This window comes from Erpetoichthys calabaricus, chromosome 1 (assembly GCF_900747795.2).
Source record: "Erpetoichthys calabaricus chromosome 1, fErpCal1.3, whole genome shotgun sequence".
NCBI lineage: Eukaryota > Metazoa > Chordata > Cladistia > Polypteriformes > Polypteridae > Erpetoichthys > Erpetoichthys calabaricus.
This window is the reverse complement of record NC_041394.2, coordinates 335,130,854-335,145,064: the sequence shown is the minus strand read 5'-3', so window position 1 is coordinate 335,145,064 and position 14,211 is coordinate 335,130,854. Positions and strand designations below refer to the sequence as shown.

General features: G+C 38.0%; 1 protein-coding gene across 1 annotated transcript; it reads left to right on the top strand.

Moving 5' to 3' along the window:
• Positions 1 to 10,793: 10,793 nt before the first annotated feature.
• Positions 10,794 to 11,427, top strand: LOC114665827 (pentraxin fusion protein-like). Its single transcript, XM_028820504.2, has one exon. The coding sequence runs from the start codon at positions 10,794 to 10,796 to the stop codon at positions 11,391 to 11,393; it is 600 nt and encodes a 199-aa protein (XP_028676337.2). The 3' UTR covers positions 11,394 to 11,427.
• The last annotated feature ends 2,784 nt before the right edge of the window (positions 11,428 to 14,211 follow it).

Sequence of the window (14,211 nt, the reverse complement as noted above, 5' to 3'; positions counted from 1 at the left end):
TTATCGCACTGCACAATTATGTTTGGGTTTGACACCAATATATATGCATGGTATATCTGCATTAAGGTATCCATTTTAGGACATCCTGCTCCCTCCAGCAAATCCATACTATTTATATTTAATATCGCATCTTATATACTAGCCAATCATTATTTTCTATTTTATTCTATTTCATCCTTCTTTAGCCTGTGTTCTATTATGAAAATTACAATAGATTGTGATGTTTCAAGTTCACTACATTAAAAATGTATTTATGTGTTTTGAACCATTATTCTCTAAAAATATAATAAAACATTTTAAACTTTGTTAAAAGCAGCCCACCCAACATTCCTGGTCTTTCATCTAAATCCTTTCCTGAAGTGAAACTGGTTAGTGTGTATGAGAATTTAAACTGTATCTTCAGGCTATGTAAGATGTATACCCTTTAATGAGTTAAGGGAATGATGGGAAAAGAATGTCTCAATAAACATTTCACAAAATGACTGGAAGTTAGCCATTCATAAAATAAATTCTTTGGAAAACATCTTGCATCACCCCAGTACCAAAAGTATCACGTCCTAGTGAGCTGAATGACTTCCAGCCTGTTGCTCTGACGTCACATGTGATGAAGACCATGGAGCGGCTGCTGCTTCACCACCTGAGGCCACAGGTCCGCCACGCCCTCAACCCTCTGCAGTTAGCATACCAGGAGAAGGTGGGAGCGGAGGATGCCATCATCTGTATGCTACACCGATCCCTCTCCCACTTGGACAGATGCAGTGATGCTGTAAGAATTATGTTTCTGGATTTCTCTAGCGCCTTCAACACCATCCAACCTCTGCTCCTTATGGACAAGCTGATAGAGATGGGAGTAGATTCATACCTGGTGGCATGGATCATGGACTATCTTACAGACAGACCTCAGTATGTGCATCTCGGAACTGCAGGTCTGATATTGTGGTCAGCAGCACAGGAGCGCCGCAGGGGACTGTACTTTCTCCGGTCGTGTTCAGCCTTTATACATCAGACTTCCAATACAAACTCGGAGTCCTGCCACGTGCAAAAGTTCGCTGACGACGCTGCTGTCAGGAGTGGGCAGGAGGAGGAGTATAGGAACCTAATCAAGGACTTTGTTACGTGGTGTGACTCAAAACACCTACAAATGAACACCAGCAAAACCAAGTAGCTGGTGGTGGATTTTAGGAGGCCCAGGCCCCTCATGGACCCCGTGATCATCAGAGGTGACTGTGTGCAGAGGGTGCAGACCTATAAATACCTGGGAGTGCAGCTGGATGATAAATTGGACTGGACTGCCAATACTGATGCTCTGTGCAAGCCTTCCTTGGAAAGCTGGCGTCTTTCAACATCTGCAATAAGATGCTGCAGATGTTCTATCAGACGGTTGTGGCGAGCACCCTCTTCTACGTGGTGGTGTGCTGGGGAGGCAGAATTAAGAAGATGGACACCTCATGCCTGGGCAAACTGGTGAGGAAGGCAGGCTCTATTGTAGGCATGGAGCTGGACATTTTGACATCCGTGGCAGAGCGACGGGAGCTGAGCAGGCTCCTATCAATTATGGAAAATCCACTGCATCCACTCCAGACAGAGGAGCAGCTTCAGCGACAGACTGCTGTCACTGTCCTGCTCCACTGACAGACTGAGGAGATCATTCCTCCCCTACACTATGCGGCTGTTCAGTTCCACTCTTTACATAAACATTAACATTATACAGAGTTATTGTCTGTTATATCTGCATTTTTATCACTCTTTAGTTTAATATTGTTTTTTATGAGTATGCTGCTGCTGCAGTATGTGAATTTCCCCTGGGGATTAATAAAGTATCTATCTATCTATCTATCTATCTATCTATCTATCTATCTATCTATCTATCTATCTATCTATCTATCTATCTATCTATCTATCTATCTATCTATCTATCTATCTATCTATCTATCTATCTATCTATCTATCTATCTATCTATCTATCTATCTATCTATCTATCTATCTATCTATCTATCTATCTATCTATCTATCTATCTATCTATCTATCTATCTATCTATCTATCTATCTATCTATCTAAAGAGTAAATGAGGATTTATTTCCTAATAGAAACCAAAGTTATGCATGGCTTAATTATTTTTTAAACTGATCCACTGTTTTATTGGTTTCATAATTGTATTAAGGATGAAACATTTCTGACGTAATTTGTCTTGATTTCTGCCAGTATGCCAGCAAAGCTTGAAATATCAGAAAGGATGTTTAGGGTAAAATGCCAAGTAAGCAGCAAGGAGCTGCATACGTCTCTAAGAAGGTCCTACTCTTTGCCAAATTACAGAACTATTAAAGGGCAAAGGGTACTCCTCTGGCCAAAAAGACGAGACCTGAGGGATACATTCAAGGGCCACATGCTTACTTGAAACATCTGTGTTTACATCTTCATTCATGTGCTGGTCACTCCACATATACTTGTATATATGTCTGTATTGTCACATTCTGTTTTCTTAGTTGCAAAAATTATTTTAATATACTGTACTTTTCTAAGCACACTTTATTCTTGAAGTAATAGAAATAAGTGTAAAGTCTTTCAATAGTAAGTAAAACAGAAAAAGAAACATTTTAAATTTTTATTTTGTTTTGAGAAGCAGAACATTAGAATGACATAATATTCAATCCAACATTTTGCAATGACATAAAAGATACAACCATTTATTTCAAAATCAATCCAGAGAAAACAAAAGCAAAATAGAAATACAAAGGAAAATAAAACAAAACAATATTTAACCCTGACCAAAGAGAAAGAAAAAAAGAAGAGAAATGTTCATGCTGTTGATAGAAATTGACACATTTTATTATAAAGATACCATTAAATGTATTTAAAAATACAGCCAAGACATTGACAGTTGTTGCTTATGGCTGCTTTTTAATGTATTATTCACCTAGGACTGGAAAGCCCCATTTTCAGCAGCTATTACTTTAGTGCTCTAATGGTCAATACCCTTAATTAGTCACAAATAAATGCTAATTGTTAATTAAAGAAACCTAATTGCATTACTGCATTAGCAGAGCTGAAACTTGTTACTCTGTTCACCAGGATTGAAAGGTAATGGCATTCCTAAAGTTCAGTTCTGGGATCAAAAATGGCCAATAGGAAATGCTTTTCTTGAGAAACATGTCGGTTTAATGTTTTTGTTTTTTTTTTGCAGAGTGAAGGTTAGTTAGTCCTGTGACAGATTGCCAAGAAACTGAAGATTTCATACAAAGGAGTCTGTTATTGTCTTGAGAGAAAAGGGCCAACTGGATCTGACAAGAATATATAAAGAGGAGGAAGACCTAGATGCACAATTGTATAAGAGGATAAGGACATCAGAGTGTGTAGATGGAGAAACAAACACATCACAGGTCCTCAGTTGTCTTCTTCACTAAATACACACCAAACACCAGTGTCGCCAGAAACAGAGGAAAGATGACTCTGGGATGCTGAGCATAATACACTTTTACTGTCATCTTCTGTCCAATGTCTGTGTTCGTTTGCCAATTTTAACCTTTTCTTTTACTTTCCCGTTTCATATATTGTATGGCATTTTGTTTAAACTTTACCTCTAAGGCCAGCATCCCAGAATCGTCTGTTCGCTGTTTCAGATGATGCTGGTATTTGTATTTAAAGAAGAAGTCAACAAGGTGGTTGTTTCTCAAAATACAGATTCTTATGTTTTCCTTCTGGGTCTTCCCCTTCTTTTCCAGTACTGGTCAGATTCAGATTGCACTTCTCTGTCAAGACAGTAACTGACACCTTTGTATGAAATCTTCACTTTCTTGCCAATCTGTCAAGTGCCTCTGTTCTGCAAAACAACAATAGAGTGACATGTTTGGTCCTGACCATTGACAGGAGCTCTGACCATGAGCTCAGAACCTTAACTTTAGAAAGGAAAGTACTTTGCAACACAAGTGAACAGAATTAGACATTTCAGTGGTGCTAATGCACTTAGAAAGGTTTCTCTAATAACCAATTAGCATGTAAACATAAACTAATTAAGGATAAGCAAACAGATTTGACCATTAGGACACTGAAGGAATTGCTGTAGAAAATGGGATTTGCACCCATTGTGAATAATAAATTAAAAATCAGGCATTTCAAGCAGTAATCACCATTCTACACACTAGTGATGCATTGGCCGAATGATTAAATCTGTTCAATGGTATTTAGATGAAAAAAGATATCAACTTAATTCAAAAACATGGACATTTCTGGGTGACCCCCAAAAACCTTGAACTAGCAGTGTATGTTTTTTTACTACAGTTTGTTTATTAGTGCAAAGGAGGTGCAGTCACTTGATATTCCAACACCCTCTACTCAAACTACGATCTCCACAGCTAAAGAAGGCCAACAGCACACCTCTAGTGAAATGTCTGAAAGTGCTCCAGAAATCCGTACAGACACGATGCCCATCAGCAGAGTGATGTAATTCATGTTACTCTGTTTTTACCCGAGATCACCTGACATTGTAATGGAGCAGCTGCTTTCATGTGGTTGTAATACCAAAAAGTGTGGCTAAGTATGCTTTATTAGGCTTCTCTACACAGTCCTGTGTAACCTCCTTTTCTTAGTTGTTCTTTGAATGCTATTATAAAGCAAAGATCTCATATTGGATGTGGATACAGTAATAGCCAGTGGCGTAGCTCGAGTTTGTGCCGCTTGGGGTGGTGCTTCATTTTGCCACCCTCCATCATATTTGAATATGTTAACCTATTTAAATAGAAAATGAAAAAGACGTATAGAGAAAAATTAAGATAAATCTTGCATAGATTTATTCATATATAGAGAAACAGCAATAATTTTTCACATATACTATAATTATTTATAAGTATCAACTAGACAAGAATATAGTACAGACGCACTGATAAGCCGTGTTCTGATTATTAGTCAGTCAGTCATTATCCAACCCACTATATCCTAACGCAGGGTCATGGGGTCTGCTGGAGCCAATCCTAGCCAACACAGGACGCAAGGCAAGAAACAAACCCCAGGCAGGGCGCCAGCCCCACCGCAGGGTACACACACTAGGGACAATTTAGGACCGCCAATGCACCTAACCTGCATGTCTTTGGACTGTGGGAGGAAACCCTGTTCTAATTATGAGTTTAATATAATTACGCTGTGAGAACCACAACCAGTGTAGTGTACAAGTGATAGATGGGGATGTTTTCTGTGCAGAGCAAGAACGCATTCGGATTGATAACGAAACTATCTTCCTAGACATTATTATTGGTGTAATGTTTATGTTTATTTTTGTTATTGCCTCTTAAGTTTCAACTGCTGTGTCTGATGCCGTCACAGAAGGACAATCTGAAAATTATTTTTGAAGTATTTGTAGATAAAAATCAGAGAAGTTTTACTTTTTTCATTCATGAGTGATATTTTTCCAAACCCTGCTGCTTACACAAGAATTGTACCCAGCTGTCTGGCCAATAATGCCACCCCCAAAAATGTGCTGCCCGGGGCGGACCACTCCCTTCGCCCGCCCCTAGCTACGCCACTGGTAATAGCATCATAAAATACCCTGGACATAACAGTATCAATTATTTTAAGTAAAGCTGATTAACATTCTCTCTCTTTTTTTTTTTTTTTACAATTTATCTTACATTTCTTTCCTTTCTTCAGAAATCACAATGAAGTGGACTCTCTTTGCTTTTTGTCTTCTTCTCTCTGGGTGCAATATGAGCTGTGAAAAAGGTAAGCATTTCAAAACTAGTAGACTTGGTGATCAATTGAAACTTCTCCAAGTTTACGTTGGTTTTTATCTTATTTGGGGTCAATGGAATTTGAATGCCAAGACAACAGTGGATGTAAGATTGGACTTCAGCTGGGTGTACCTGAATGTTTCCCTCATCTCCTACACAATTTAACTCTTCCACTCAAACAAAATCTAAAAAAATGTGCTGTGTCAATTGGAAAATCGAAACGAATCCACTATGAGTGAATTTGGGAATGTGACCTACAACGTACTGGCATCCCATTCACAGTTGGCTCCTACTGTGTTGCCCAATGATGTCAGGATAGAGTGCAGGAGTGGGATTAGAAAATGGATTATTTTTTAAAGATGGTTTGGTGGACATTTTAACATTGGAGAGAGTTAAAATGTGATTCTGGTTCAAATCAAAGATATGCCTCACCTTAGTGAAGAGATAAGTGCTGACAAAAAAAATCTGCAACACACACAAGCATGTTTCTTGGTTGTGAATAAATTATGGGTAGGGCTGTGATTGTCCAAAACAATTAATCACTTTTTAGTGTTCACTAAATAGATATACATTATATGGGAGAAATTATGGAGAAAATAAAGAAGTGGAAATCAGATGTAATTAAAGTGTTGTGAAGGAGTATTGGAGAATAATACCTAGCATATAGTTTAATCATATTTTTATACTAATGTTTAATAATGTCTAACTTTAAAAAAATTCAAGGAAACTTTATGGGCCAGTCATGGCTTGGGGACATTTGTGATGTGCCTGACCAGGATAAGACAAGTGCATGAAATTTCAAAGCATGAATTTAGTGGCTAAAGTCAGTACGTTTGAACAAGCCATGACACGGGGAAAGGCTGTGCCTGAGCAGTTTCACCTGTGAATGACCAAGGAAATGTCCAGGAGGTGTGTGGATATATGTATTTGACAGGAGCTGCAGAGGGACAATAAGAGAAAGGCTTGCAAATGTGTACTCTCTCCGCAATTTTCAATCCTAAAGAAAGCAGACCAGATGATGACCCAAAGAGAGTAAATCAAAACTTTGATATGAAGATTGCTGACCAGAAAAAATCGATCATTACTATAAAGTTTATATGCTGCCTGAAGCAACGCATCTGGCATTACTAAGTTGTTTGGCTTGGTCTGCAAAGTTGCATTCTATTTGCTTTATAGGGCACTAGTTACAATAAAACATATTATCTATAATGCCTAATCAAATGTGTAGCTCTTTCCTCTGCCTGTTTTTTACACTGTCAAGTTGTCTGTGGTTAGAAATATAAAGGGGTAGGTGGAAGTGCTGAACTACAGTACCTGTCAGTGTAGTAAAAGTAATGGACTTCAGACATTTTGTTGAGGTCTACATAATAAAGAGTAAAGTCTACATAACAAAACACTTGGTGTAGTGGGCAGGATTTTGGGATAACCATGTTTTGCACCCAGTTTGCAAATGTGGCTTTGATGATTACTTTTGTGTGTGTTTAGAGGTTATAGGGCACCTAGTGTAAAGTAGATTGTCACTGTTTTCTCATAGGGTTTAGTAGGTTGAGGGGCAAGAAGAGTGATTCTAACAGTAAATGATTGTTATGTGGGTTTAACCAAGTGTGTCTAGGTTATTGTCAGGGATCAAGATGTATCAGCCTTAGTTCTAGGTTATATAAGGCAGAGGTGGATCTGAGGCTAATGGTCTGAACTAGTATCTGGAAGGCTGCTGGATCAAATTCTATTACTGCCAGAAGGAATCCTACTTCATTGAGCCCTTGAGCCAGGCCCTTAACCCGAAAATTATTAAATTAACATTCAGGGACAAAAAAGGTGTGTCAGCCTTTGTGTGTCTTGATTGTTCTTGAGGTAGTCTTAGGTCTAGGTTATTTCCAGGGACACCTGTGTGTGTCTAGGTTATTCTCAAGGACCAAGGTAGTCTAAGGTGCAGGTCATATCTGGGGACACATGTACTTCACTAGTGCCAAAAATAGTCAGTCTCTCTCTGGAATACTAGGGAGTGATTGGCAAAGCAGGAATCAATCATACAGCCAGACCCCCAAACTCAAAAGGCAGACTTCAAAGGCCTGCACAGGTCCAACATCTAATTTTCTAATTAATGTGTGGTGAGCATACTGGTGCAAAATAGCTGCTGTTGCATCATCCAGGTGGATGCTGCACATTGGTGGTGATTGAAGTGACACTACTGTCTTCTTTGTAAAGTGTAAAGTCTCTTTATTTGAGTGTCTTGAAAAGCGCTACATGCTGTATGTGCAACATCTTTTTGTCAGCATTCAAAAATATACTTTGAAAGTTCCAGAAAACAAAATATAAAAAATGCCCTTCACGGGAGAGGGAACTATGAAATATCTGGCTTGGAATAACAAAGAGAATGCAGAATGTTTATGAATGAAGAACACTTCTGAATAAACAAAAAGAAAACAGAACACTTTAGATAACAAGCTAAATATAAAGCTTTATACCAAAATTGAAAAATTTAGGCTAGATGGGATGTTATAGTAATGGGATGAGAAGTCTGAGCGTGTGCACAGCTGTTTTGAATTCACTGAGTGTTGATAGTGACAAAGAGACAGACACCATAAGCAATCATATAGAATTTTGTGAGGACACCAACATTGCAGTTAAATTCACTCTAAACAACAAACTGGTTTGCTAATGTTTTAAAAGAACTGCTAAATTGAAGAAACATCAGCATTTCAATCTTGAACTGTAACCAAACAGAAATAACTATAGAAAGGAGTTAAAATATGAAATCAAGGAGGCAACTTTGGCATCTAAAAATAGGATTGAGGAAGAACTGCTGACAGATAACCTTGGTTGATGGTGGAAAGGTATGAAGATGATGGCCGATACTCGTAATAAAAACAATACTCACGTGTACTTGGCCGTATTTGAAAGTAATTATCAATTGGCTCAGCAGTTCAGTGAATTTTATTTAAGGTTAGAGACAGAGAGTTGCTTTTGGCTTAGCTGCTGGGCACTTTGCAATCAGCTCTCTCTTTCTCTCTCTTTCTCAAGCAAGAAATCTTTCTATTCACTCTTCAGTTAAGGATATATATTCTTTAATCTAAGGAATTGGGACATCTGGGAACTGTTATCTGGGATTGAATGAAGACTGCATGAACCCAATCAGGCTGCAAAATGCTTTGCATTTCTTATACATGCTGCTATTGGATATTATGCAAAAAAATAATAATCCTTAAGTAAAAGTTAAAACTTAATGACTTGGTTTGATTATTAATTACTAGTATGGTCAAGTGCTAAATGATCATTCTTTGTCTAGCTGCAGTCTCCTAAGGGCATGAAGGACGCTTTGTGAAATCGTTTATTGGTGGCAAACCAGGTTGAAGTGAAGGAGTGAAAATAAAACATAACCTAAGTCAGCAAGCAGCCTGCCATCAGAGGTCACTAGGGTTGAATAAACGGGTACAATACAGACAGTGAAACAGGTGCAAGGTAATAGATAGCAGTTATATAGCTGGTTTTGACATTTCTTCTTTTCCTCCTTTAACAAAAGAATATAAGAAGTTAGTGGGTACCTTTCATGTTAGGTACACATCACAGGTGAAAAACAGCTGGATTCTCAACTTTCTAAACTCGCAGACCACAAACACTGAGTGTTGAAGAATCACATCAATGTCACCATTGGTCCATCTCCCTTTCTGTCTATCTTATACACAAATGACTGCAGGAATTGTCAGACACATCCTGAAATTTGCAGATGACTCTTTTATATTAGACAAGATAAGGAGGATAGCTGTTGACCTTTTGAGTTTCTTCAATGGTGTGATTGTTCTTTTTTACATCGAAACATTTCTAAGACAAAGTATATGGCTGTAAATTTTTGACATTGCTCTTCTTCCCCTATGATAAATCATGAATGTGTAGAATATGGACATGGTGGAGCAATATTTTGAATTTCCCCATGGGATTAATAAAGTTCTATCTAATCTGATTTTATCTAATCTAATTTTATACAAATATAGTATTTAGGAACAATTGTTGATTATAGGCTATCCTTGGATCTCAATACAGAATAAACCTGTAAGTAGGGAGAGAAACAGCTATGAGCACATTAAATTATAATAATAATATAGATCTGAAGTAATTTGTGTGCTATTAGAGTTTATTATTCTTATTTGTAGAAATTGTATAGGAATGTACACTGATTGTTACAAATGCTGTCATATGTTGTCTCTTAGCTTCTTTTCTCATATCTTTGTAACAATGTCATATGTGTTGTACTTTCCTGCTGCAAACAAGTATTCTGAGACAACAAAAGCCTACTTACAGTAACCTCATCTAAGGAATGGCACATGGCGAACACAAAAATGATAGTTCACGGTCTTAATCAGCGATTGAATTATGTTAGAATACCAGCAAGAGGAGAAGCTTGTCTAGATTTAGTGTCCATCAATAATCAGCAAAGCATTTGCAACATTTTTAGAAATTGACATGTCATTTTCTAATCTGCTTAATCCAGATCAGGGTTGCAGGGTGGTTTGAGCCTATCCCAGCTAACATGTGGACAACAACAACATTTATTTCTATAGCACATTCCCATACAAATAATGTAGCTCAAAGTGCTTTACAGGATAAAGAAAGAGAAAAAAGACAAAATAAATAAGAATTAAAATAAGGGAACACTAATTAACATAGAATAAAAGTAAGGTCCGATGGCCAGGGAGGACAGAAAAAACAAAAATAAACTCCAGACGGCTGGAGAAAAAATAAATTCTGCAGGGTTTCTGAGGCCACGAGACCGCCCAGCCCCCTCTAGGCATTCTACCTAACATAAATGACCTCAATCAGTCCTCATGGTTTTCAGGATTCGCATGGAAGAACTTGATGATGATGGTCAGGTAGACCTCTGGCTTTCAATCCATCAATGTAGGGACAGCATGGTGCTTTAATCAGGTGGTGATGGTGCAGATCGCCACCACAGAAAACCGAAAAAAAATAACAGAGAAAGCAGGGGTTAGTACAGATTTTGTGCGTGCCTTCATTTTTAGAAATGTTTAATTTAAAATATAAGTAACAATCTTTTTTTATTTCACAGGTCTTCAAAAGATGTCATTGATTTTTCCTGAGGAAACTGACAACAGTTGTGTGATTCTTCATCCAGCTATGCCCATGAGCCTCACAGCCTTCACACTCTGCATGAGCCTCGCTTCAGAGTTACCCACAAACCGGGACACTATCCTATTTTCCTATTATAACTCAGGAGATGCACTAAATCTGTGGGTTGAAAATGGAAAATTTAATTTATACTTGCTTCAATCAAGTCCTGTAAGTTTTAGTCTTCCTCAGCTCAGCACATTCTCAACAAATCTGTGTGTAACATGGGAGTCGTCATCTGGAATGACTACCTTTTGGGTTAATGGTAAAAGTAGTATCAGGAAAGTTTATAGACAAGGGTACAAGGTTCAGAATGGGGGAATTGTAATTCTGGGTCAAGATCAGGATAGTCTGGGGAATACATTTGACATAAAACAAAGCTTTGCTGGGGAAATAACCAATGTTCATCTGTGGGACTATGTGCTATCATCTGATGAAATATGCCTTGTCAGTGAAGGACATACTGTGCCCAAAGGGAATGTGATTGATTGGAATTCTGTGGATTATGAAGCTAAAGGAAATGTTTTAATAAAACCTGTTAACATCTCTTGAAAGTCATTTAGTTCTTCTAAAATGTGGTGAATAAATGTTGGCAATATATTCCCATTTGTGTAAGGTGTCTCTTATTAACCTAGAAAGACCTGAAGCTGTACCAGACTATCAAAGCATGGAGTTGTTATATGTCATTTGGAACAGAGTTTAGTAGCAGAATCTCAATCTGAGAGTCTCCACACATCCCAGTCACATTAAATATGTAACATATATACAGTACAAGAATTCTAAAGATGGCATTGTCCACTTCCGTGACTCCTTCTTTTGCTACTGTTCTGTCTATTTTAATTACTATTTATATGGATTGTTCTATTCTATTTACAAGTCAGGAGTGTTGTATATATTTACAAATATAAAAGTTATAAAAAAACAAGCAAATACCTGATTAGTATAAAAAAGCAACCGGGTCATCCTATTTAAGATTCTGGCATCTTTGCCCTTGGGCTACAAAATAAGACTCTCAAAAATATTAGTGTACTAGACACAAATCATGGGCAGGGGCTGTCTGGAGGGTTCGCTCTTACTAAAAATGACTCCTCCTTCCTGGCAGTAGGGCTTTTATGGATGGAGAATTGGAAGGGGCAGAGTCAAATGTACTTACTGGGTGGTTTCTCCACACTTCAGGAAAAGAAGGAAATGGTAATGTTAGCGATAGCATGCCCCTCTCATCCTGGCAGGATATTAAATACTTTGACAAAGCCTGAAAGGAGATCCTTTGGCACACCCGTGTGACAGCTCTTATAGTTTATCCACCGAGCACTTTAGTTGGGTTTCTAAAACCTCTAAAATGTTAAGACATAAGAAAATTGTATCATTTCAACATATAAAGGTAAGGTCAGCTTGCAAGGTAGGATTTCAAACCAAAAGTTTACCCAGAAAGAAAATTCAGTAATAACAGAATTCAGGATTCAGTGAAAACTGGGATGAAGGGAGGTCCAGGGTCATCTGACAGAGGCTATCTAGCCATCCATTCTACAGTTTAGAGTCACTGATCTACATCAAATATTACAAAAGTCATGGATCTTCTCAGATTCCATTTTTGGGCGAGAAAGAATAACTTGATCAAAGCAGAGATGACACCAAGTGACATCACAGGACATTGAGAAAGAAAGTAAGAGAGAGAAAGATTTGGTAAGGGAAGGGTTACATTCTATTGAAAACGCCAGCTAAAAGGCTCAAAACATTTAACCTTCCTCTTATGTTAGCTTTCTGTTACTATCTCTTATGTTAAAGAGTCGGTTTTGACCCGTGTCTTTAATCAGCCATATTACCCCCAAAACAATTATTTATCATCCAATTTTTTCCTTACCTCTTGGTTACTTTGTTACGCTTCCTTGTCCATTAAAAGAATGTTTTTAATATTTTTGCTGTGACCTCATGAGCTTTTACTTTAACAGCATACCTCTCGTTTTCAATTTTAAAAAATGATTAAATGAACCTCAAGAGAATTATTTAAATAAATAAAAGGTTGTTATGTTACCTGACTATTACTGAGGGGTATTAGAACACATCTCTTAAATAAATTTGTTATATATATATTTTTATTATAATATTAATTACTATAGTAACATCTTTGGTGTTACGGGTCAAATTTGACCCATATATATTTATTTCAAAGAAAAAGGCAAAAAAGTATTTTCAAAAATAACTAATATAAATGGAAAGCTAAACAAGTAAATCTCAAAATGTGGATTTGCAAGGTCAAACAAACAACGAACAACCAAGCAAATCAAACCAATAGAAATGAGGCACTAGTTCCAAAAAATGTCTTTGTGTGCAAGAACATGCATGTGCATTTAGATGCATGTGTTGCAAAAAGTGACACTTTTAGTGTGTTCTTTGCAAATCTATTTTTTGCAGTAGAAGCAGAGTACGTTTGTCTTTCTGTCTTTATTGCTAGGGCAGACCTGACACCTCTTTCTTTTAGAATCAGGTGGCCTCAGTGGGGTTGTGGCTGTGGCTGTGTAGGTTGATGTTGAGGCAGTGCTGGCCGAAGAGGATGCTGGCACAGATGCTCTTTGTGTTGCTGATGGTGATCGTGAGCTCTGCAGCTGTCTGACCAAGGCTGCAGCGGCTGGGTCCCAGGGCACCCGTTCCCTTCACTCAATGTGTGCCTTGACAAGGGAACTTCCTAACTCCTCAAGAAACATTCTCCGCTTGTTTTTTCTGGTTGAGTTCCACCCTAGGTGAATGTGGGTCCACAACACAAATGCATTGTATGCAGACACATCTAGAATGTTATAAAACACAACCATTGGCCATCTCCTGGTCATTCTCTGGCAAGTGTAGGTGGCAGTCAGCTTGTCCAGGTTGTCCACTCCACCTTTGTTTTTATTATAGTCCAAGATAATGATGGACTTTTTGTCTCTTGCTGATGACACAGCTGCGTCTTTGTGAAAAGTGGACATAAGTATCACACTCCGGTGTTTTTTTGGACAATATGAAACAACCGTGGTGGTGTCTGTAAAAGCAAATTTTGAAGAAAGTGGAGCCCTGTCCTTCACCTCCAAAATTTCGGCAGGCAGCTCAGGTTTATTTTTTTTTTACTGTGCCCACCATGGTAAGTTTCCACCTGAGAAGTTCTTGTCCAAGGTCATAGCTGGTAAAGAAATTGTCTCATGTGATATTGTGACCCCGCAGTCCAGTAGTCATATTGAGGACTACACGTTTTCCTTGATTTTTCTCAGGAATGCCACTTGCATGTTTGCCTGTGTAAATCTGCAGATTCCATGCATAGCTGGTTTTTGCATCACAGGCTGCCCAAATTTTTATGCCGTATTTCCTTGGCTTACTAGGCATGTACTGCCGGAAAGGGCAT

Excerpts from the sequence above, each read along its gene's own strand:
- LOC114665827 (XM_028820504.2), top strand. The coding sequence starts at position 10,794 with ATGTCATTGATTTTTCCTGAGGAAACTGACAACAGTTGTGTGATTCTT.